Consider the following 25,975-nt stretch of genomic DNA (forward strand, 5'->3'; position numbering starts at 1 on the left):
TGCGGTCTTTGTAAGTGATACCTGGGACCTATTTGCGTGTAGCATCACAATTTCATTGCTAAGATCCCCCCCGCGAGATCGGCAGAGTCTAAGATTCACAAGCGTATAAGAATGTGGCTGTGACCAGGAAGCGCATCAGTGTTGAGGGCAATGCTTAACTCTCCGTAATTATTTTCCGCGTTCAAAAAAAAAGTATACATTTTTCCCATTTTTATTTAACAAGCCTGTTACGTTTAAACTTCAATAATGGTTTTCTTTTGATCAGAAAATGTTATAATTGGTATAGTAAAACGCACACCCTTTTTATATAGCACAAATTAAAGTTTACAAACTCAACATCCCTCAGGAGAGAAAGAGTTAAAGAGTCGATTGTTTCATAAATCATTTTGATCCAGCACGCTATCGCCTGACGTTTTGATAAGTAACACCTAATACCACACAATCATCTTTGTTTATCTGTACAAATGTAGGCCTACGTTTGAAAAATCCGAAGAGTCCTATTGGATATGCGGCGGTCTTATAATCTGTCTTTGCCTGACACAAGCAGTTCTCAATTTGTTGTAGTCCCAGCAAACAGCTCAGCATACATAAAAGTAGCCCAGTGATGTCCAAGTAATTGTAAATGACATCACAGTGGCCATAAGCGTTGTCCAATAAGTCATAGTAGGTCTACGTGCATATTACACCCGGGTATTTATAAACGCTATAAAGGTCCACTCAGGCACCATTTCACCCTTACTGGAATAGAGGAAAGTAGCTGTCACCAGATGACCACTGAAAGAAACAGCTGGGGAGCTTTCACAAAGGCCGCGGGACAAAGAGTTGAGACCCAAATAGAAGCTCTGATTGAAGACAGGCGAAAAAGACGAAAAGAAAACTTAAGTAGACCGCCTGTGGAAAACAACTTTTACAACTGTTTAAAAAAAAACGATGTTTTGACTCATTAAAGACAGAGTCCCACATTATTATTTATTTTTTATGTCACTTCAAACAAACGGAGAAACGTTTCATTAGAGATATTCTTATCTTATCTTATGTAATACAGATGTTACTTCAAAAAGAAGATGGTTACGTCCTACGCGTCATGCATTCAGTCTTGCATGTTAAACAACGACTTAAATTCTGCCAAGTCACTGGTTTACCTGGCTAGCTCAGGCAACCCATTCCATGCTCTAATAGCACTAGGGAAGAAGGAGTGTTTGTACAAATTTGTCCTAGCATATGGGACGAGGAATGTGCCTTTATCTTTGTGTCTTTCTGAGTATTTTATTAGATTTTGTTTTTGTATTTGAAGATTATGGTTCAGTGTTTTATGTATATTTCCTACTTTACTTTTCAGTCTTCTATCCTGAAGGCTTTCTAAACTTAGTGATTTTACTAAAGGTGTTACTCTAGTCAAATGTGAATATTCATTTGTTATGAATCTCACTGCTCTATTTTGTGTCTGTTCCAGTTTCTTAATGTTTTCTTGAGTTGAGAGGTCCCAAACGGAGGATGCATATTCTATTGTTGGCCTAACCAAGGTTGAATAACATTTTAGTTTTATGTTCTTATTTGATTTACAGAATTTTCATTTAATAAACCCTAATGCTTTGTTTGATCAAGAGATCCATTATCACATAAGTGGGTCACGAGAGAGGAAGTTTGTACTTTTGCATTTCATACCTAACAAATGACCTATAGGTGCATCTTATGGGGCCACATCTGAGTTAGTGAGTTAGTTGTTATCTTTTTTTTTTCTATTCTTCTGCCTTATGGATGGCAAGGTCTGAAAGGGGAACCTTACTTTACTTTAACTGTGTATTGATGAGACACATCAGCCTCTGAATACCTCCTGCGTCACGCAGGCGGGTTAAAATTAAAATATTTGTTCAGTTTGCAAAAGGTAACTATGTTCGAGATAATGAAATATGTCACTCTATGTCGCTCTACAAAGATTTCATCTTAGTGTGTAGCGAGGTTTGGATTAGCTCATTGTATATAGTCTAGTTCAGTTGAATAGGAAAGTAATACCAGGAACTACTAGTGTTTGCTTTTCTTTATATATACAAAGTAAGTGTAAAATATATTTTTTATTTATTGCAATCACACTAAACATACATTTAAAAAAATAATGGAATGATCATTTTGTCGAAACTTATTTATGACATTTCTGTATTAGCATCAAGTAAACATGCTAGATCTAGATTCTAAAGTTGCCTACATAGGCCTATTAAGTAAATATTTCTGTTTAAAAAAAATATTTTAAACTTTTGCCAATTTACGTATTTAGAAGTCAAATAAATTATTATACAGTTATGTTGTATTTTTGGTACTTTAATAGTAAAATTATTTAGCATATCTTACTGCAAGCGGTTTGAAGATCATATCTTTTTATCTTATTTTCTACGGACGTTAGGTCAAAAAAGAAGATAATTACATCCTATCTATTTAATTACGTAGTTTCAATAACTTCAACCTTATCAAAAGTGCAGCCTACTATATCAGTTAGTACTTTAGAAAGATGTGTACAGAAATAAACGATCATATACATAATTATCATTATTAATTGATTTTATATTGAGCATGAGGAATTAAAGAACATCTTTCATGCTTATAGCAAGCTCAGTGCAATCATGTGAATCATTGGGTGAAGAGATATCTGGGAGAAGGTTTTCGTGATGCCATTATGCGCTCAGGAAAAACAACTCTGCTCGAGTCGGGATTCGACCTCAAGTCCTATTATTAGGTCCCCAAATCGTAGACATGCGGTTTTTGACCTCTCAGCCACACAACCCGTAGATATATCAACGAGATAATAAAAGGACCCACCAATATTCTTTTTATTTTAGTTCCATGCTACAGAGATTTGAAAATAACATAACTTTACACCTCAGAGGCTTTATTTTCAAAATAGTGACTATCCACTGTAGAGCGAAAATGTAAAATCATTCTCTTACGTTATAATCTATCATGTGATGATTTAGACTCATTAAAAAAATATTTGTTATAATTCACAAGAAGATGTTTATTATATGTATACTTAAATTCTCAATCCAGGTGATTACCGTCCAATAATAATGAGACCTACTGTTATTTTGAAAAAACATTTTTCTCCATCTGTATTTTTTTCAGGTAGATCTACATATTTCATGGAACCTAAACGAGTTAGTGTGTGTGTATTGTTAAACCTTTACCTGAGGCTGACGTCGTCTAGTGATGTATTTTATCAGTTGCACTCACCAACTCCATTGGTCATCAATTTTAATCGCAGCTCATTTACAGAGTAAGACTATTTCTATGAGAGTGTCTGTTTACATTATCACTTCTTCTTCCTATTCTAAAACAAGCTTCATCAAGATATGACTGGCAACTAGATTCATTAAGTCAGGGCCGGCCTTAGGTATGATACAAACTAGGCAGCCGCCTAGGGCCACGTTTGGCGCAGGCCTCGCCGAGGAATGAAAAAAAAATCGAATTAAAAATTGCGAAACTTGGATCAAATCTCAATCATAGAAGAGCTCCATGGCTATATGTCTTCTACCTTAGCTCTAAGGCTCTACTCTGATTCAAGTTTTATTCACGTCTAGATCTACTCGTTAGAAATGTGTTAGAGGACGTTTTTGTTTCTTCGTTTTTTTTTGTTAGTGAAACTTTCGAATTTTTAAATTTAAGACTGTTGTATCAAAACGCAAACGAAAAACGTAGTTGTATGTTTTCGGTTTTTATTTTTTCTATTTCATTTTGGACCACCAAGATCAAATCGCCTAGAGCATTAAATTACCTAAGACCGGTCCTGGTTTAGTTATTAGATCTAGTTATATCCTAATCAAACCCAAACATGCACCACAGGATGTTCCTGTAGCCTGGTCACAGAGGATTATGACGTTTTCAATTTAACACTAAACGGGGTAAAACAAGGCTGTGTCCTAGCACCTACACTGTTCAGTATCATGTTCTCCGCTATGCAGACAGATGCATTCACAAATAAAGAAAACAACGGGATAAATATAACATACAGATTTGATGGTGGCCTATTCAACCCGAGGCGGCTTAAAGCTAAATCAAAAACAAAATCAGCAGTAATCAGGGACTTGCTATTTGCTGACGACTGTCCCCTAAATGCCTGCTCTGAAAACGATCTGCAGAGCATCGTCAGTGACTTCTCAAGAACATGCTCAGACTTTAGCCTTACCATCAATACGAACAAGACTGAAGTCTTACATCTACCTGCTCCTGGGAAAGCCTACTCGGATCCAAGCATTACTATAAATGGACAGGATATAAAGGCAGTGGACTAAATCACATATCTTGGCAGCACACTCTCCAGAAATGGAAAAATTGAAAGTGAAATCGACCTGCGTATCGCCAAGGCCAGTGCATCCTATGGCAGACTGTCTACAAATGTCTGGAACAGACGTGGTATCACCACAAACACAAATCTAGGGGTCTATAGAGCCGTCATCCTCCCTACATTGCTCTATGCCTCAGAAACATGAACAGTGTACAGTAAACACGCAAAGAAACTAAACCACTTCCACATGACATGTCTGAGAAAAATACTAAATGTCAAATGGCAAGACAAAATACCAGATACAGAAGTCCTTCGAAGAGCGTGTCTGCAAAGCATCCACACAATCCTGATACGGTCCCAGCTGCGATGGGCAGGTCACGTCTACAGAATGGAAGACCACCGCATCCCTAAACGACTCTTGTATGGCCAACTAAGCGAAGGAAAGCGCTCGCAAGGTGGTCAAAGAAAGCGCTTCAGGGACACCCTCAAAGCTTCTCTGAAGGCGTTTAGCATAGACCCAGGCACCTGGGAGACAAGGCACATGACAGAGCATCATGGCGTCGCGCTGTGAAAACTGGCGCACAGGTTGCTGAGGAAAAAAGAACAACACTGGCAAAAGAAAAACGCCAGAAAAGAAAAGCAAGACAAACGACACTAGCTCCAGCTGGAATAACCTGCCCAGTGTGCGGCAAAACATTCCGGGCTCACATAGGTCTTACCAGCCACATGAGGAGGCATAAAACCCCAGTGCAAAGCCCTCAGCCCCCTGGATGACAAAGTGGTCATCATCGAACCACGATGGACGAACTATATATATATATCCTAATCAAACCCAATAATGTCGTTCCTTCACTATTAATTTCACTAGAATATTTATATTTTTAAATGACTACATTTCTTTCTTACGATCTAAAGAGTCATACCAAAGTTCTAATGCATACATAATTAATAAAGCACTTTAATTATCCATTTTGTAGTGCCCATTTGGTGTTTTAATTGGACTGAAAAAAAAAGTTGTTTTTTTTCTTTCACAGATTTTACGACTGCCTGGCATGCACCACAGGATGTTCCTGTAGCATGGCCACAGAGGATTATGAAGTTTTCAATTTAACACTAAATCCTAACGCCGGAAGTACTGTAGCCACTTTTAACGTGTCATTACCAAATTATCATTATTGTATGAAACACTGCAGTTTGGAGTTGGCCTCTACATCAAAGCCTCATTTGCGATTTTGGCGAATTAATTGCACCGCTAGACCTACAAATGAAACTTGTTTCTTTGATGTGGGCGTCAAGGGCTTTAATTTATTACTATGCTGGATAAGTAATACAAGTTTCATCGTCACGTTTGTCAATTCTACACATTTACAAGGAGACTGCATTACTAGAAACATGATAGATCTACAAAGTATGAATGAGATACTTGAATCCACTGGAATGATCTCGTTCAGAGGCTCTGGCTTGACAAGTGAATCAAGCTTGTACCTGAGTTGGCCAAGTAGTTTAATCAATGACCATAATGTACCAACTTTACTTGGAAACTTGACTACCATTTCTACAACTGTTCCAAGCGATGTGGTTTTAGTTACCAGTGTCGCCCTACTATCTAGGCCTACAAGTGAATTAAATGAGTATTTTGAAACGAACACCAAACCATATTTGATTACGTCATTTACACCTACACTATCTTTGTCTAGACTGTCTGTCATTGCCACACAAAGCACATCACTCCTTACTAACGAGAGTACTTCCAAAAGTAACCCGGAAATGTCGTTTACTTATTTCACCCTAACTCCAGTAACAACATATGCAGTAACTCCATTTCAAATAGATCGTACAAACAATCCACCAAAAAGCAGAACTATCATTATAATCCTATGTACTGTCATTGGTATTTTACTGTTGACTTTCTCAATTGTAATATATTATCTAGTCCGAAAACGGCTAAGACGAAAGGCAGAGACTGAGTCACTTGAGATCTACAATCTTAATGGTGGCATTGGAACTCCTGTGAAGACAAAACCATCAAACAGTGATACGGGACATTATTCTACAATCAGACCTTCTTCTTTGCCCAGAGCAGATCTACAGCCATATAATATTTCCAGCAGGAAATCATTTCCTGGAAACAGCTACCACCAAGATAATCCCAAATCCAACTCAACTTCAACGAGTCTAGAACTCCTACGTCCACGAAGCAGTAGACCTAGGCCTACATCGAAACATAAACCAGGTGATGCCGACGCTTCGATCTACGACACGATCGATCGTTTCAGTGAGGAAGCGTCGACGGAAGAAACTATGAATTCTGATCTAGAAGTAAGACCTAACACCAGTGTGAGAGTCAGCAGTGTGAGAGTCAGCAGTGTGAGACCTTACTCTGTCGTCACGCTGGCAGTAGCACAAGATCCGTCTTCAACATCAAGGTCAACAAAGATGATTCAGTTCAAGGATAAATATTTCTATCTCACACACAGCGATATAGGTCAGTATGCTTCAGACAAAAGTTCTGACACAACAGTATACAATGAAAGCCACAAATCTCAGAGTAACAGCTCGGGATGCGAGACCCTTTCAGCAGACGGCTCGTTTCAATACATAGTCAGGAAACATCCCAGTGACATAGACGGATATACTGAGGAAAATAATTCAATGAATAATAAATTTACAACCAATTTCCCATATTCAAGACTCAATGAACTTAATCGATCGTTTCAGAATGTGTACAGTAAGGGTCTCTGAGGAAACGAGTAAGAGACGAGAAAATGAAGCTGCCAATTTTTTGTTTACCATTTTAATCATCCTCCCTGCTCACTGTCAGAACTATCTCGTGATCGCTCTTCATATTGTGGTCTTGGTGTTTAGGCTACGAGGCGAAGAGGAGAGCCGACAGACAAAAAACAAAGAGCAAATGCTTGTGGGCAAGAGACCCAGTCATTACGTGCCCTAAAAGAAATAGTTGTTTTTTTTCCCAATAAAAGATCAGACTCGACAGTCTCTTTGGAGTTCATAGGCAATGAAATTGTTCTCTTCAGCCTCTAAGGAAGAGCTTATTGTTATTGATGTACATACATGTTTTAAACGTTAGGTTTATTAGCAGTATTTAGGTCAAGTAGCCTACATTGCTATTAATTAACACAACGTTATTCTAAAACTCAGGGGGGGAGGGCGGTTGCTGAGTGTTTAAGCACTTGGCGTCCGAACCTGGGGTCCTGGGTTCGAATCTTGGTGAAGACTGGGATCTTGATTTCACCCCCGAGTCCACCCAACTCTAGTGGGTACCTGTCTTTAGTTGGGGAAAGTATAAGCTGTTGGTCGTTGTGCTGGCCACATGACACCCTGCTCGTTAACCGTTGGCCCTAGAATTAGATGACCTTAGCATCGTCTGCCCCTTAGATCGCAAGATCTGAAATGGAAACTTTACATTGACCATTCTAAAACCATTCTAAAACTGAAACATTTCTATCACTATGATTGACTTTCACACTGAGGGTTATTGACCCGTGACCTCCTATGTCAAAGGTCCCGCTTGAGTTCGAATCCCGTTGATGGTTGGGCTTTTAAATTTAAGAATCTTTATGGCACCCCAGAGTTCCCCAAGCTCTAATAGGGACATGACATGCGTTGAGAAAGTAAAGGCGGTTGGTTTTTGTGCTGCGGCCACATAAATCTCTCGTCAATCGAATGCCAAAGATATTAAAGATGCCCTCATAGAAAGAAACGGGTATTTTTTTGTGTGTTTTGTTTACAGAGATATTCTGATTTTAATGTAATAATAACAGTCTCACATAGATTGAGACATGCAATACACGGACTGGATCTACCTCTTTGCACCCATTTTGAAGAAAGGGAAAGAAGGTGTGTTAATATAAGGGGAGAGGAATCCGGCAGAAAAAATACTAAAATAAAACACAGCAAAGAAAAAAAAATGCATTTCTCTGAAGAAGGGAAAAGGCCCATAACCCGTGTATCACGTGCAAATATTTGACTACACCGCGATTGTCAACCTTTAGCAAACATTATCAAGACTTACGTATCCTACATCTTCAACTGGCTTTGATCGATGTCGGACATATTGAAACAGATCTCAAGCAATTGTGTATGTAGTCACTTGGAAGATCTAGGTCATTGCACTTTGTATAAGCCCCATAGAGTATAAAATAATCGGCATATAATATAGGAATGCGTCCTATACATTATAAAGTTTGTTTTTTCTTTCATAAATTGAATACATATACAACTTTCCATGATTGAAATAAATCAAAAGGTAGATATAGAAGGAAGTCCTAACTAACGAAAAAAAAAAAGGCAACCTAAAATTCAATCAACCTATGACCTATAAAAATGCACATGGAATAGGTTGTAGACACTAAAAGTTTTAATTCTATTGTATGGACCTCATTCACCAATCGTAAACAAACAACATTTAGCCACGTGAAAGCATTGATAAAACAATGAAAATTACGTATCACGTGACAGCCTTTATGGATTGCGTAATTTGTATAGAAGATATAGAGAACCACTTGGCAAAATGTTAGTTTACTATTGGTGAATGAGGTCCATGGTTAAATCGCTCGTGATCAATGAATCTTATTTCTAAAAGATATAATTGAAAGGGACTGTTATTAATTGAAATAGGATCGTCCATCATTATAAAAAGTTCAGAATCTGATAGTCTGTTTCAACAACTGTTTCAAAACGTTGTCAGGTAGTTGTTCGCATCAGAACATCTTCTGATAGATCACCAACTGATCAAACTTACTCGTGTGTTTGATTGGAATGTAGAACTCTTTAGAACGTAAGGGTTAAAAAAAAACAACAGAACAAAACCAGACAATAAAGTGTAAGCTTAATAATCTTGTGATTAGATATTTGAAAGGACATGTGTGCTTTCATTACACTGCTTTCAAGACCATTTGACTTAGATGAACAAAGGCTTTTAAATAGTTGAAATAATAAAGCTTTATTGATAAGTATATCAGACTGCTTTGCAGTAGTACTAATGACAATCATGTCCATCTTCTCTTAATACTGTTTATTCTTTGGTTAGCTCTAAGTAGTAGTGTGACATACAGTCTAGAACTATTCAAATAGTTGCCATATTCTACAATCAGCAATTTGACTTTATTATTTTGAACTATACATGGCCAGAGCTTTAAGAATTTGTAACTTTCTTGTTTCACATTGCACTCAGGTTTTAACTTTGTTCCTTTTTTTTAAATTTTCTTTTTTTCATTTTTTATGTTTTTTTACTTGTGGTTTTTTTTTTTGAAAAGTAATTTTTTTGTGTAATGTGGATTGATTTTAGAAAAAAAAAACTAAAAAAAAAAATCATTAGATATTACAATATATATTTTTATTCAACAATGTCAACAATTTTTGAATTATAAATGTTTATAACAATCAAATATGAGCAATTTTATGTACTATGTTGTATTGCCATCGGTATCTATACTTTACATCTCATGGATAGATCAATACTTGTCAACTCATGATTTAAACACTTGAAATGGAAGTTAAATTATCAGCATATTTCAACACAACTACTATCAAATGTATTCAATTTGCTTTAACCATACAGTATTTATGTTACACAGTTACAACATTAAAAGTGTGACACATTATCACTATGTCAGAAACATGTTCTATACAACAAGTTTACCTTCCCCCAAAAATATAATAAATATAGTTAGTCACTTTTTGTAATAGTTTTTCACAGTATAAATTAAGGCATTGATCCAATTATATAACAAATAATATTTACCATTAAAATGAAAAGTTTGAGGGATGCATAAAACATTGATAGTTTATGTTTACATTAAATGAGCACAAATCATTAATACAGCAATACTTTTCTTAAAAAAACAACATTTATTTTGAGGGTATATAAATTATTAAATGTTTACAAGTCTTTGGAATCAACTCTTTCCTCCTAAACTCAAATGATTATAACTCTTAGTGTTTTTGTTACTGTAGCCTGTCTGGCCAATTAAATTTAGGTGAGTAGCACTATGATTTAAAAAAAAACAAAAAAAATCAATACATATTCTATGCTAATTCATGGGAAAACTATTTTAGAGTTTCAAAAAGGGTTACGTCTATGTTTTAGTTCAAGCATTCTTATGGTACATTATCAACCACCGAATCAAATGTCCAGTTGAAAACATTGGTTAACCAACAAAAAAAAAAGTTTCTCCACTGTTAGGTTAGCACCATTGCATCTCTGAAAGGAGGGTTAGAATCTATGTGACATTAAATAAATAAATACTAGGAAACATTAACAGAGGTAAATGTCCACAAATGATAGAAACATAATGCACAATTTGGCAAAGAAGAATGTAAATAAAAACTAAAACTTCACTACTGCAATTTCCAGTTGTAACTGAATATAAAAGAAAGATGTCATATTAAGATAGAAATGTCTGGTAAGTAAATAAATTTTAAAATGAAACTGAGCAATATGGTTACTTCCCATTAGTTTTATAATTAAATTATAACAAGATTAAATGATATGGTTAAAAAAAATATATGATGTAAAGGAAAAAGAAATGTCAAAAAATTGTTGTAAGTATTTCATTTACAATAAAATAGTTGCCTGTGAGGACTAAACAACACTAAAATGTTATACTGGAATAATATAGTTGTGTATACTGTAAACATGTCATACAAAAACAGTAAAATAATATGGAGATTACTTAATAATTTATACACAGAGCAGTGAAATTCAATTTGAATTACAAATTATAATTTTCTTGCTAGGTAGCCTGGAGATACTTCAAGAAGTAGACCAGCATTCAATTCAATGTACATGTCTTTAGAGACTAAAATATTGTAGATTGTAAATGAATTCATCTCAGAGAAACAATGCGACCCACAAGAAGGTGGATGGTGGATCTATATATCTGAAGTGTGACCCTGCAATGGAAGATGTGACATCATAATTAATACAAAATTATTTACTTTTCCAATGTACTATTTCAATATATTTGACGTATCATGAAAAATATATCTTTCCATTGGATAAAAACTTAGCTAATGTGGCTCAGACATTTTTAGCTTTTAGAACTGTGTGGGAGTAAAGACTTTTTCTTAATAAATAAATTCCATTAAGGAATCATAAGGTTAAGATGGCAGTTGTCAACAATCTTTGTTTTTACTGTGGCCTATATATATTACAAAAGATATTTGGTAAGCATTCAAGTTAGTTGAACTCAGGCATGTCACAAATTCTCCAACTAACCTAATAAAGATGACAGCTAAAGACCAGTTGTTACTTAACACTCTGACAAAGTTTTTACCAATGAGCTAAAGCTGTTATTTCGATCTTGATTTATCATTCCTTAGTTAATAAAAATTTGGATACTTTCAATAGATAGCCAGCCATTAACTATTTCTTTCCTCACCCTAAACCAGACTAACATTGTATTGCTGTTTAGTTAAACCTCCCCATGAAATCAATTGTCCAGAACTCAAATGTTTGTTTATTCGTTTTACATGTTTCGGATGTTCCTTCAGAGTTGAAGATCATTTACATCCTAGTCCGAACCTCCTGCAGGATGGCAGTGGGCAAGGTTTGAACCTGGGACCATTGATAAATCTGACAGACAGTCCAGCATACAAACTGCATGACCAAGCACCCATCCATCAATTTAGAATATACCATTAGGGGTTAAGATGCCATGCATACTAACACCACAGTGAGCTACTGAGACTAAAAAAAAAAACAACAACTAAAGCTCAAGCACAACAAATTAACAATTTTACTTTTACAGCACAGTAAAAGCCCAAATGATCAAGCACTAGAAATCTTGTTCAATTCAAAAGTGCATTAAAACTAGTTTACTTTCCATGTTAACCTGCATCAAATTGCTGTGATGTGTTTATGAAGCAAGTAACAAAACAAGTTGGTCAATGTATTGTTCAGCAGAAACAGTGTTATTTATTAGATTTAGTCACAAGACCATCAGTTTTAGAAATGGGTTTATTTTAGTTAATAACTTTGTGACATCTTCTCTGTAATGTGAAATCCAAAATATTTCTTTTGCTTAAAACATTCCACTTTTTAAAATGATGGTTTCTATCTTGGCATGTAAAACTTGAGGAAAACAAACGTTACATCTATTGGGTTTTTAATCTTCTTCTTCTTCTTCATCGTTCTCATTGTAATGTTGGAGTGTTCATATGACTAGACCAATACATGAGATGAACTGCGCAGTGGTTTCCAAATCAGGGAGCTCTCCATATAGTTTTCTTTCTGTTGGGGTGATTTGGGGCCAATGTCTTATACGGGCCTCTTGGTAGAGAGAGCAGTTTTGGAGGACGTGGTCTGCATTTTCTGGTGATACTCCACAAGGGCAGATTTCACTGGTTCCAATTTTGAGCTTCCGGAACATGTGTTGTCGCATTTTGTTGTGTCCGGTCCTGAGTCGAAAGATTAGACGTTGGTCTTGTCGGGATAGCTTATAGTAAGCATCATCTTTCTTGTGATTTGGATGGGAGCTCGTCCATTTCTCATTTATTTTATCTACAATTAATTTCTTCATTTCTTCTGGATAGAGAGCAGAGTTTACTTGTGAGTTTGTTCTCCCACTCTTGGCGAGTGTGTCAGCCTTCTCATTTCCTGCTAGTTGTATGTGAGCTGGTATCCATTGAATGACAGTTTTTTTGCTGTTGTGGTTGAGCTTTGTGAGTGCTGTTCTGAGGTTTTTAATATAAGGGGAATCAGAGTTTTGCAAGCTTTGGAGGGTTGTTTTCGCGTCTGTTAGAAAGACAATCTGACTGTGAGGGGAACTTGGATGATTTGCTAGCATGGTAGCAGCTAGTGCTAGTGCTTCCCTTTCTGCTCTGTGACTGTCAGAGAGCTCTCCAGTTGCAAAGGATTTTTCTAGTTTTCCTCCATCTGGCCATTCGATAAGTATTCCAGCTCCTCCATTTGTGGTGGCTTTATGGGATGAGCCATCCGTGTAAACTCTGATCCACTGATTGCTAGGGTAATTGGTATGTAGAAAACAGTTCACTATTTCCTTGAGCTCTGTTGGTCTGTAATCAGATTTTCTTTTTATGTTTTCAATATGGTCCCTTATAGTAGGAAGAGGGCTTTCGTCCCAGGGTGGAGATTCATTATAGTGTATCGAGGATTCCAGAGTAATTTTTTCAAGTTGGTGTTTCTTTTTTAGGTTTAGAGATTCCTGTATGAAATTGGTCCTTTTGAGACGTTTTTTTGTGCCAGTTTTGTGGATTTTTGTTCTGAGTGGGTGCCTCTCCAAGGTTTCCAATTTTGTGAATTGGGAAAGGATTTTTATTTCTCTTCTTTCATCCAGAGAGATCAGGGCAGCGGTTTCCTCCATAGCTCTTATGGGTGTTGTTTTGATTGCTCCTGTCATTATCCTTAGACCAATATTTTGAACCTTGTCTATTTTTCTAAGGTTGGTTTGGGCTGCTGAGCCCCATGCTGTGGCACCATATTCTAGTACAGGTCTTACATAACTGGTATAGGTCTTTTTCAGGATGTTGTGATTTGCTCCCCAATCTGTGCCAGCTAATTTTTTCAAGAGGGATAGTCTCTGGATGCCTTTACTCTGTGTTTTATCTATTTGGTTTTTCCAGGTTAGTCTCGGGTCATAGGTGACTCCAAGATAAGTAGGGCTGTCATTTTTTCTAAAGCTTCCTTATCTAATGTTAATTTTATTTTTATTTTTATTTTATTTTTATTATTTTTAATCCAATTATTACTTAAATATTATTTTAGCAAAGTAGTATCTTCTGTTGAAAATATATCCAAAAAATCCAATACATTTTAGGACAAACTACTTACTAAATGAAAATTTGGTCTTGGAATTTGGAATTCCTGTAAGAAAACAGAGAGTATTAGTATTAGTTACACATTGAAAAATATCCAGTCAGTATTATACTTCTAAAACTACTACTACATTATGTTTTAGACTTTAGATTAAGAATTAGTGCACTAGTTCTGTTTACTAGTAATTAGCAATGTGAACTCACTTTATTAGGTTCCAAACTTTTGTATAAGAAATCCCAAGTGAACCTATTCGGATCTACAAGAAAGAAAAAAAAAATACAACCAGTAAGTGTCACATGATAATTTGAGATTAAAATATAGTTGAAATAAGAAATCTTTAAGTATTATGTTCAATTAATTAATTTTAATGTATCAACTTTTAAAATAATTTTAATGCTGGCTATAACTATTCAAATTAATAACTGTAAAGAAAAAAATGTATACTTAAACAAAACAAAAGTCTATACTGATTGATACAGGCTATCACAAAAAAATGCTACTTAAATAAGCTAAAAAAATAATTTTTAAAGCTCTCATAACCATAAAAATCTATTATTCAAAACAAAAATCACCTTTTATAATATGCAAACAAAACTAACTTAAGAGAGAAGAAATTAAAAACTAAGCTACGTCAATGCTGTTTTGTAAAAAATGGCAGCTTCTAGTTGGAGCACATAGGCTTATAACAACAAATGAACATCATAAGTCAGATAACTTGCTACATTTCCACATTAAATTATACCTTCAGCATTCTTGCTTGAGTTCCATGTTGAGGCTTCGTAGTTGTCATAGTGTTTATGAGAATCTTGCTCCTCACTGGAGCTGGTGGAGAGCTTGGTTTGTATGTAAGAACCAGTGTGAGATCCCCAGTCCCCACGCATGACCAGTGATTTGACAAATGGTTGGTGAAAATAGCTGGAAAGTAAAGCAAGATTAGTGGAAAGGGCAAGATATGTAACCCTGAACATATTCCATCTAGAATGACCCATAAGTTGATAAATAGATAAATTTAGAGGCTGCACAGAAACAAAATTAATGGCCTACAAACTAAAAAAAAAATTTAGATATTAAACTAAATACCTATTATAATAATAAAATGATTAAGGCTGTGTAGCCTTTTACATCACACTACGATATTTTTCCCCTTTGCAACTTCTCATGTGATATGAAAGTCCAATCCATGATATACAACTGTGGTCACAGGTTTGGCATCTGTAATCACTTAATGATGTAGCATTGTCACCCTTCTTTCTACTTCTGCTGTGTGAGTCCGCTGCAATCAACCTTTATGCTTGCCCTCCATGTGGATCTATCTTTATCAATCTTTTGCTCAACTGTTGCTGTTCCCTACAGCTCTCCTGCTGTCTAGTAGATCACCATACAGAATGTATAATATCACCATACAGGATGTTGACCTTCTGTAAAAATATGGAAGGCATCTACTACTGATAACAGCACAGTTGCCATGACAGGAATCGTCCTAAAATGGCTTGGATCCTACCTGACTGAACGCACCCAAAGTGTCGTTGTTAACGGAACAGAATCAACAAGCTTACTCTTGAAGTACCGAGTACCCCAGGGATCAGTTCTAGGCCCAGTACTGTTCACTATGTATACATATCCACTTAGCGGTATCATACGGCCAACCAGCATCCTATACCATTTCTTTGCCGATGACTCACAGTTATAAGATTCCTCAGTACCATCAGAGGTGTCGCATCTGGCAGAGAAAATCAGTAGTACCGTTGCAAGGGTGAGCGATTGGATGGTTGAAAATAAGCTCAAGATGAACGAAGATAAGACAGAAATAATTAAGATTGGCACTCGGAACAACGTCTCGAAAGTTGAAAGCACAGATTCTCTTTTTATTACGAACTGCCAGCTTCCTTATGTCCATGTAGTGCGGAATCTTGGAGTTTTCTTCGACTCAACACTATCTTTCGATCCACACATAAGTCAGCTCTGCAAGGGTCTTTATCTGCAGCTGCGTAGATTAGGCCAGATCCGACCATATTTAACAACGGAGTCAACAAAAACGCTAGCTGTGGCATTCATACTCTCCCGCCTTGACTACTGTAATGCCGTGCTAGCAGGTATACCTGATGACAAAATAGCCAAACTGCAACGTATACAGAACAACGCCGCACGAATAGTACTTAGAAAAACTAGACAAGATTCTGCTACTACGCTCTTGCACATGCTCCATTGGCTTCCCGTGAAAGCGAGAATCGATTACAAGGTCGCCACACTTTGTCATCAGTGTATATATAACAATGAGATGCCCCTGTACCTTAGAGAACTGATTACTCCATATGTCCCCCAGAGAGCCCTGCGCTCAATGGACTCAACGCTTTTAGTGGTGCCACGTTTCTCCCTCAAAAGCTACGGTCTGCAGGCTTTTTCAGTGCACAGACCAAAGGTTTGGAACTCACTCCCCATTGATCTCAGACAGACATCATGCTATACCACTTTTAAGAAGAACATTAAGACCTACTTGTTTAAAACTTTTTTAGATTAGTTTTAATTTCTGTTGTGGTGTTTGTGTTTGTAATGTTATTACAGCGCCTTGAGCCTACATTTTGTTTGTTAACAGCTCTTTATAAATAAAATTATTATTATTATTATTATGGCACCCTTCTCTAAGCAGTACTTCCTCATTGGTTTATCTTGCCACCTTATGTTGAGAATCCGTCTGAAACATCGGAAGTGGAAGATATTAGTTCTTTTATCCTGCCAAGAAAAGGTAGACCTCAAGCATTGGAAGTGGAAGATATTAGTTCTTTTTTCCTGCCAAGAATAGGTAGGCCTGAAGCATTGGAAGTGGAAGATATTAGTTCTTTTTTCCTGCCAAGAATAGGTAGGCCTGAAGCATTGGAAGTGGAAGATATTAGTTCTTTTTTGCTGCCAAGAATAGGTAGGCCTGAAGCATTGGAAGTAGAAGGTATTAGTTCTTTTTTCCTGCCAAGAATAGGTAGATCTTGTTTCACTAATCTATAGCAGAAAGCTCATCACACAGACTATGCAAAATTGGGTTTTGCATGCAGCGATAAGTTTGTCAACAAGGCTCTGTAGCTGAGTAACATTTGGCAAAAATAGCTGCATTGTCGGCATAGAGAAGCTCCCTGATTAAAGCCTTTCTAGCTTTGGTTTTTGCACTTAGCCCCCTCCAATGTTTATGTAAGTGAATATTTTAAAGAAAACTTTTCAAATAATGACCATTTAAAAAAAGATATACAAGGAAAATTTCTTCTTAAAAAAAATATTGAAAAATTATTTTAGAAAGACCTAAAAAGAAATTATGCTGTAAATGTAACTTATAAGCACAATTGCAGATACTAATATTGAACTTGACATTAAATACATAATTAAGTGACCTTAATAATGAAAAAGGTTGTTAGTCCACTAAAACCTGCTTAAAAGAAATACTTTACCTTTCTGAAATGTAGAACTCTCTGTTCAATATACTAGAATAAGCATACAATTTAAATACCTTTCATCATCATTGCTGCCTTGCCCAAAGCTGTGTTTTTTGTGCCTTCTGGCATAAAGGCAAACAACAGCTGCAACTACAGCGCACAACAGACAGAAGAGTGGAATACCAACAGCCAATCCAATGATGAGGTTGGTGTCATCTGATGCTGTGGACACATTCAGAATGGAACAAGGAAGCATTACATTTTAATTTGTTTTGTTAATGGGAGAAAACAAAACCATTTCATTGGTCAATAGACATAAAGATATTATTTAAAAAAAAAATACTATTATTTGTCAATACATAAATTTAGAACATAAAAATACTAACAGAATTGGTTCACAGCAAACAATCAAATACTTACTTGATGGAGCAGAGCTGAAAAAAAAGAAAAGTTGCACTTTAAACATTGCCTTTGAAATATAAAAAAAAAGGGTCTAGAAACATGTTGCACTGTTTGACACAAGTGTTAATGAGGGTAGAATAGATTCAGGTAGTAGTCAAGTTGAAATGGTCAAAGGTTTGGAGTGGTTACCTGCAGTAGGTTGTTGTACCATTGATTATACAAACTTCAGAATTATTACACTTCTTGATACTATCTCTGATATCACAAAGTGTTGAGTTGGTAGATACTACAATTAAAAACACCAAACAAGAACTGTAAGATTGTTGCAATATTTATGACTGTACACTATTCAAGTGTACTACTAAACTCAAATACAAAGGAATCTTTTGTGTTTCCATCATATTAAGTGCAAAACAATATTATTACTTTAAACAAATATTTCAAGCTTTACTTATAATTAAAATCTATTCTAAAACTGTATACTTACATTCTGTTCCATTCACTTTTACTGCACTCACTGAAACGTTCTGACCTCCAATGTCTATGTTGGTTTGACTTAAGAGTATTTTCACTACTTGTATGAACTGGTTAATATCTGGCTCTTTTTTCAAAATCAATACAAAGTCTACAACAAGACTGCCAGACCTGTTCAGTGATAAAACAAATCAGACAAACACTGTTTCAATCATTAAAGTATTTGCTTGAAAAAACTTAACATTATATTATTTTAACTTGATAAAACCTCTTAATGTTTTTAAAAAGATTCTTTAATTGACAATTACTATCATCTTATATCTGATTTTATTATCTTAAGTACAGGTGCAGATACTTTGGTCATGAGATTTCTGTGTACCAATTTGTATGCCAAAAACGATTAACAACTATTTTTTTGTATCTAGCTTACTAAAAGTCTTAATTCTCAAAAGTTCTTTGTAGACTTCTTAGTAAGCAAACAATAGAGAAGAGGAGAAAGTCTGTGGTAAAATGAAAGAAGACACTGTACATAATGATTGACTGGCAATGGCACAGAAGTCAATGCGATGTCATTTTTAAAATTCATTATCAAAATTACAAGATAATGCATTTATTGAGAATCAGATAAAAGGGTTTCCAGACAAACAAATTATATTGTTGTAACACTAGTGGTGAACTGATAGGCTTAATGTGTGTGCAAACTACAGACACACAAGACCCAGGCAAATCACACAAGTCAATGGCTGTCAATGAACAAGGGACAATGCTGCTAGTACACACACAAATATGACCTGTGTTTTGGTTATGTGATCAAAAGCCTTCATGGACCAGAGATAATAAAATGTAAAATGTTTTACATATTTCGGATGTTCCTTCAGAGTTGAAGATAATTACTTCCTAGTCCAAATCTCCTGCAGGACGACGGGGGATGGGAGCGGGCAGGGTTTGAGCCCGGGACCATCGATAAATCTGAATGACAGTCCAGCGCGCAAACCGCACGACCAGATAGCCATCCAAAGATAAGGTGTTAGGAAGGGCAGTAAGGACTGTGTGTTACAATGTGAATCCTCCAGAATGTAGCTGTTTGAGTTCAGAAGTAGAGATATACAAGAGTTTGGTAAGACAGTTCTGTTAAATACAACAAAACATTTGTAGTTAGTGTAGCCAATTGTGTAGTATTGGCTGGTGATGTATTTACTTATTAAATCTCCACAATGTTATTTGGAACACTTGTTGTCAAGTTCATGTGTTAAATGGGTTGAGCAGTTTTTACAGAAGGCCTGGTTGAGAAAATTATAACAATATAATGTAACAAAGTTCTACAATCTAATTACTGTACTCATTGAATTCTACTCTAGAAAGAAGAAAAAATATTTAACCTGAGATGAGTTACAGAGACATTGACCAGTTCTGTTAGATTCTTGAAGTGTTGAAAGAGCTGAAGAGAGATTGAGTGCAATATTTATTTAACAAAAAAAAAAATTCCCTTTCAGACCTTGCAATCATGGGGCAGATGAAGTTAAGGTCATCTGTTTCAATGACCGATGGTTAACATGTCACCAGAACAATGACCAATCGTCTTTACTTTCCCCAACCAAAGTCAGATGCCCATTAGTGTGGGTGGACTCAGGGATGTTCTAAAATCCAGAAATTCAAAATCCCAGTCTTCATTGATATTGAAACCCAGGATCCCAGGTTCGGAAGCCATTCGCTTAACCACTTACCCACTGTGACCCCTCCAATATTTATTATAACAGGTTATTAATTGCATTCTAATCTTACAGAGTTCATTCTATATGATTAAGTACACAATGAAAGCTAATCTAATAAAGCGTTAAAAGAGATAACTCTTAAAAATAGTAAAATAGTTAAATAACTATTCCAATGTTTTTCTAACTAACTATACACATACATATATTTCTGTTTCATTTTTCAAGGTTTGGTACTTTTCGCTGGCAGTGTCAGTTAAGTTGATGGCAGTGGCATTGAAAGTAAATGTGACTTGCATCTTTTTCTCTACAATTTCTAAAAAAGTGAAGATATTTGAAATACATCCAATAATGCAAGTGAATTTAGGTAAAAGTCTTAGCAATCATTCTGATGAATTATATACAAAATAAAACATTTTAAAACTTATTACAATTCTTCAAAAAACTTGAAAAATTCATGACAAAATTTCATCAAAATTAAAGTCTCAAAACATTTAAATTAAGTTCTTGGACTTCTAATTTAAAATTATTTATTACCTAAAATAAATGTAATTTTGTATTAGCTCAGAATTATGGTTTAAGCCATTTATTTTCAAAAGCAATTTTTGAGGTGTATGTTTATAAGGATTGTCTTTGAGTCAAGAAAGAGAAGTGTAGCATTTTAAGGGGCTATTACTATGTATATATTTGGCACATTATCAATAATGCTGTCAAAAAAGAGTTGCTGAAGTTTTTGTTATGTCTAATGACCCAGAGGACATTTCAATGCTACTATATTCTAAAGTGAACTGAACATGTTTAGCGCACTTCATTTTTCTTCATGATTTTGTATTCAGTCTACATCTCTGTCTCTGTCTAGTTTTATTCAGTCTACACCTCTGTCTAGTTTTATTCTGTGCACACCTATGTCTTGTTTTATTCAGTCCACACCTCTGTCTAGTTTTATTCTGTCCACACTTCTGTCTAGTTTTATTCAGTCCACACCTTTGTCTAGTTTTATTCTGTCCACACTTCTGTCTAGTTTTATTCAGTCCACACCTCTGTCTAGTTTTATTCAGTCCACACCTCTGTCTAGTTTTATTCAGTCTACACCTCTGTCTAGTTTTATTCTGTGCACACCTGTGTCTAGTTTTATTCTGTCCACACCTCTGTCTAGTTTTATTCTGTCCACACTTCTGTCTAGTTTTATTCTGTCCACACTTCTGTCTAGTTTTATTCTGTCCACACCTCTGTCTAGTTTTATTCTGTGCACACCTCTGTCTAGTTTTATTCTGTCCACACCTCTGTCTAGTTTTATTCAGTCTACACCTCTGTCTAGTTTTATTCTGTCCACACTTCTGTCTAGTTTTATTCTGTCCACACCTCTGTCAAGTTTTATTCAGTCTACACCTCTGTCTAATTTTATTCTGTCCACACCTCTGTCTAGTTTTATTCGGTCCACACCTCTGACTAGTTTTATTCAGTCTACACCTCTGTCTAGTTTTATTCTGTCCAGACCTCTGTCTAGTTTTATTCTGTCCACACCTCTGTCTAGTTTATTCTGTCCACACTTCTGTCTAGTTTATTCTGTCCACACTTCTGTCTAGTTTTATTCAGTCCACACCTCTGTCTAGTTTTATTCTGTCCACACCTCTGTCTAGTTTTATTTAGTCCACATCTCTGTCTAGTTTTATTTAGTCCACACCTCTGTCTAGTTTTATTCAGTCTACACCTCTGTCTAGTTTTATTTTGTCCACACCTCTGACTACTTTTATTCTGTCCACACCTCTGACTACTTTTATACTGTCCACACCTCTGTCTAGTTTTATTCTGTCCACACCTCTGTCTAGTTTTATTCTGTCCACACCTCTGTCTAGTTTTATTCTGTCCACACCTCTGTCTAGTTTTATTCTGTCCACACCTCTGTCTAGTTTTTTTCTGTCCAGACCTCTGTCAAGTTTTATTCTGTCCACACCTCTGTCTAGTTTTATTCTGTGCACACCTCTGTCTAGTTTTATTCTGTCCAGACCTCTGACTACTTTTATTCTGTCCACACCTCTGACTACTTTTATTCTGTCCACACCTCTGACTACTTTTATTCTGTCCACACCTCTGTCAAGTTTTATTCTGTCCAAACCTCTGTCTAGTTTTATTCAGTCTACACCTCTGTCTAGTTTTATTCTGTCCACACTTCTGTCTAGTTTTATTCTGTCCACACCTCTGTCTAGTTTTATTCAGTCTACACCTCTGTCTAGTTTTATTTTGTCCACACCTCTGACTACTTTTATTCTGTCCACACCTCTGACTACTTTTATACTGTCCACACCTCTGTCTAGTTTTATTCTGTGCACACCTCTGTCTAGTTTTATTCTGTCCACACCTCTGTCTAGTTTTATTCAGTCTACACCTCTGTCTAGTTTTATTCTGTCCACACTTCTGTCTAGTTTTATTCTGTCCACACCTCTGTCAAGTTTTATTCAGTCTACACCTCTGTCTAATTTTATTCTGTCCACACCTCTGTCTAGTTTTATTCGGTCCACACCTCTGACTAGTTTTATTCAGTCTACACCTCTGTCTAGTTTTATTCTGTCCAGACCTCTGTCTAGTTTTATTCTGTCCACACCTCTGTCTAGTTTATTCTGTCCACACTTCTGTCTAGTTTATTCTGTCCACACTTCTGTCTAGTTTTATTCAGTCCACACCTCTGTCTAGTTTTATTCTGTCCACACCTCTGTCTAGTTTTATTTAGTCCACATCTCTGTCTAGTTTTATTTAGTCCACACCTCTGTCTAGTTTTATTCAGTCTACACCTCTGTCTAGTTTTATTTTGTCCACACCTCTGACTACTTTTATTCTGTCCACACCTCTGACTACTTTTATACTGTCCACACCTCTGTCTAGTTTTATTCTGTCCACACCTCTGTCTAGTTTTATTCTGTCCACACCTCTGTCTAGTTTTATTCTGTCCACACCTCTGTCTAGTTTTATTCTGTCCACACCTCTGTCTAGTTTTTTTCTGTCCAGACCTCTGTCAAGTTTTATTCTGTCCACACCTCTGTCTAGTTTTATTCTGTGCACACCTCTGTCTAGTTTTATTCTGTCCAGACCTCTGACTACTTTTATTCTGTCCACACCTCTGACTACTTTTATTCTGTCCACACCTCTGACTACTTTTATTCTGTCCACACCTCTGTCAAGTTTTATTCTGTCCAAACCTCTGTCTAGTTTTATTCTGTCCACACCTTTGTCTAGTTTTATTCGGTCCACACCTCTGTCTAGTTTTATTCTGTCCACACCTCTGTCTAGTTTTATTCTGTCCACACCTCTGTCTAGTTTTATTCTGTCCACACTTCTGTCTAGTTTTATTCAGTCCACACCTCTGTCTAGTTTTATTCTGTCCACACTTCTGTCTAGTTTTATTCTGTGCACACCAATAAGGATTTTAAAAAATTGTTATATCATGGGGGAGGAATGGTACCCCGACAAAATAGCACGGACTAAATAGCACAAACGAAATAGCGCTGGAAAAATATTTTCATTTCATTTTTCAAAAAATACTTTAGACATCGTAAAATATGAATAGAGAAAAAATATTTCTTTTTAAATGTTATCATTTATTTTTAAGTCATTTTGCAGGAAATACTTTGGACATCTTAAAATAAAAATATGTAAACATTATGATTGAATTATAATAGCCTAAAATGGATAATTTCAAAATATAAGATTTATTTCAATTCCAAAAGTGCACTTCCAAAGCACGCAAAGATACATCCATACTTGTAACATATATACAGGAATTTAAGAAATAAACAAACTGCTGATTTTGTCATGGAAAAGAATGTACCAAGATGAGAGGAAGGTGGGGTTTATATTCTTTTCTTGTAAGTTGTTTTAGGCTTACACTCCAAATTGACACTCCTGAACTTTGATATCTATGTGATAGTGTTAGACAAAGACGGACAGGAAATAACAAAATTAATGATTGAATTGGTCAGTCACAGCCTGAGATGAAACAACACATTTGGCGGTAAAAGAAATGTGATCGCCACCTTAACTAATCCTGACACACCCAAGTTTGCCAATGTTGGGTCAAGAGACGCCATTGTTTGATCAAAGAGAGATGCTGCAGATGAACAAGATTTCTGATTATACAATAACACTTGAAAGGAGTCACTACATTTCAAAATCATATTTTTCAGCAAGTTATTGGTGAAAAAGGACAGTGAGATAAAATTTTTAAATACTCTCTTTCTCTGTAATTATGACATACCTTTAGATCTATTAATGTTAAAAAAGATAGAGACCTCAACAAAAATGATGCCCAGGACTTTCACTTACTAAAATCGGTACTTATACACATCATATATATGTATGCGCTGTTTTGTCGGCGCTATTTTGTTGGGTCACCAGGAAGGATATAAAAATCCTTACCTTATAGTCAGAATGGGTTATATTTTGTTCTCTAAGGACTGGAGAAGTATATGAAGTTTGGTGGATGCAAAATGCACCCCTAAAGAGCAATTTTTTTGTCACCGGGTGGGGGTGGGGGGGTTGGCAGGTTCATATTGTTATAGAATTCTCATTTGGCCACCATCTTCAAGTTTAAGTTTTACTGTATCCTTAATCCCAGTATTTCAGTTTGTATTTTGGGGGAGTTGAAAAAATATTAACTGCTAGATGAAAATCCCTTAACATTTTATACAACTATTTAATTTTTTGCAATTTATTTAATTGATGTTATTGAATTGATTTTTCAGGGGGTGACCATTTCTATGTCTTTTTTTAAATGATGTAAGTTCAATCAACCAACTATCTAGGGAACTGATAGTTGGATTCCATCCCTAGACAACAACTTGCCAGAATCTTCTCACATACTTGTGGTTTGTAACCCTAACATACAAATGTAATTAAGAAAATAAAATTTAAAAAAAAAATTATTCTATAAAATAATTAAATATCATCATCAGAGGTCCCTTGAGTGTGACAGGGGGGCGCTGTAACAGTTCACATAACCAAGAACTCTAAAACCATCCATTCTTCCTGGTCAGCAGTTGTCCATAGCAGGAAATCAAGCTGCCCAGCCAGCTTTTCTTAGGTGAAGAAGGTGAACAAGATTGTACATTTACAAGTCAACACTCGGGCTGGCAAAAAGGAGGAACTCTTCAATACAGTGAAGAGATAATGAAAGCTGAGCTGGTTTTATTGTATGACACAACTCACTCTTTAAAATCCTCCTTTAAGATTCAAGAGGAAACAAGAATAAAGGATCATCCAAAGAAAAGACAGCTGAGCTGGTTGAACAGCATTATAATTAATTTTAGGCCTACTTAAAAAACAGAATCATGCTTTACAACTTTAAAAGAAAAAAAAATCACAGTCAAACTTTAAAATAAATGAACTATCATACTTACTTATTGGAATAGCCCTGAAATATAAAATACATTTCACTTAGATTTTGATGTGCCTATTTCAGTATTTTAAACAAGGTCTATTGAGATGTTTATACATCACAGTGAATTACTTACAAAGAAATAAAAAGGAGAATACAAGTATAATTAAATGTTAAAGTTAAATTATTAACTCTCTTTAACTACTGGTTGCGTCATATAAACCTACTTACTTGCATACAGCTGTGCTATTTATTTCTTCACAATATTCAGTATCCAAGCATTTGTCCACAGCATCTCGTATTTCACATAAAGTTAAATTGCTGACTTAAAGAAAAAGGTAAATAGAAAATATTTAAAGTAGAAGCCAATATCACATGCTTAGTATAAACAATGGTTTATAAAAATAAAAAATAATAATAAAATAGGTCAGCTTTCTGAAAATGGGATCTACCGTTTTCCATCCCAACTAAATTTAATTTTTTTTTGTGTTATTAAATCATTACAAGAACTAAAAACTTATGCCGGTAAGGGCT

At 35.6% G+C, this 25,975-nt stretch overlaps 2 protein-coding genes across 2 annotated transcripts in view; one reads left to right on the forward strand and one right to left on the reverse strand.

The window, feature by feature from the left end:
• Window positions 1-1,766: 1,766 nt before the first annotated feature.
• On the forward strand, window positions 1,767-10,956 carry LOC106072529 (uncharacterized). The gene is made up of 3 exons (XM_013232915.2): window positions 1,767-2,052; window positions 3,115-3,265; window positions 5,308-10,956. The coding sequence occupies exons 2-3, from the start codon at window positions 3,132-3,134 to the stop codon at window positions 7,013-7,015; spliced, it is 1,842 nt and encodes a 613-aa protein (XP_013088369.2). The 5' UTR covers window positions 1,767-2,052; window positions 3,115-3,131; the 3' UTR covers window positions 7,016-10,956.
• LOC106064629 (mucin-17-like) overlaps window positions 9,608-25,975 on the reverse strand; it is a 78,149-nt gene continuing 61,781 nt past the window's right edge. The window contains exons 60-71 of the mRNA XM_056004299.1: window positions 25,673-25,766; window positions 25,464-25,477; window positions 20,277-20,389; window positions 19,744-19,802; window positions 18,378-18,535; window positions 18,080-18,176; window positions 17,909-17,922; window positions 17,563-17,710; window positions 14,815-14,987; window positions 14,276-14,328; window positions 14,088-14,120; window positions 9,608-11,188 (exon numbers count right to left, since the gene is read on the reverse strand). Of these exons, the coding sequence (XP_055860274.1) occupies window positions 11,168-11,188; window positions 14,088-14,120; window positions 14,276-14,328; window positions 14,815-14,987; window positions 17,563-17,710; window positions 17,909-17,922; window positions 18,080-18,176; window positions 18,378-18,535; window positions 19,744-19,802; window positions 20,277-20,389; window positions 25,464-25,477; window positions 25,673-25,766 (977 nt within the window). The 3' untranslated portion in view covers window positions 9,608-11,167. The remainder of the gene's footprint in view (window positions 11,189-14,087; window positions 14,121-14,275; window positions 14,329-14,814; window positions 14,988-17,562; window positions 17,711-17,908; window positions 17,923-18,079; window positions 18,177-18,377; window positions 18,536-19,743; window positions 19,803-20,276; window positions 20,390-25,463; window positions 25,478-25,672; window positions 25,767-25,975) is intronic.

The sequence above is a fragment of the Biomphalaria glabrata genome, chromosome 11 (genome assembly GCF_947242115.1).
Source record: "Biomphalaria glabrata chromosome 11, xgBioGlab47.1, whole genome shotgun sequence".
Lineage (NCBI taxonomy): Eukaryota > Metazoa > Mollusca > Gastropoda > Planorbidae > Biomphalaria > Biomphalaria glabrata.

What these genes read in the sequence shown, in the direction of transcription:
- LOC106072529 (XM_013232915.2), top strand. Translation starts at nt 3,132, where the DNA reads ATGGAACCTAAACGAGTTAGTGTGTGTGTATTGTTAAACCTTTACCTG. An exon ending in AATCGCAGCTCATTTACAGA is followed by an intron (nt 3,266 to 5,307) that starts GTAAGACTATTT and finishes TTTCTTTCACAG; the next exon opens with ATTTTACGACTGCCTGGCAT.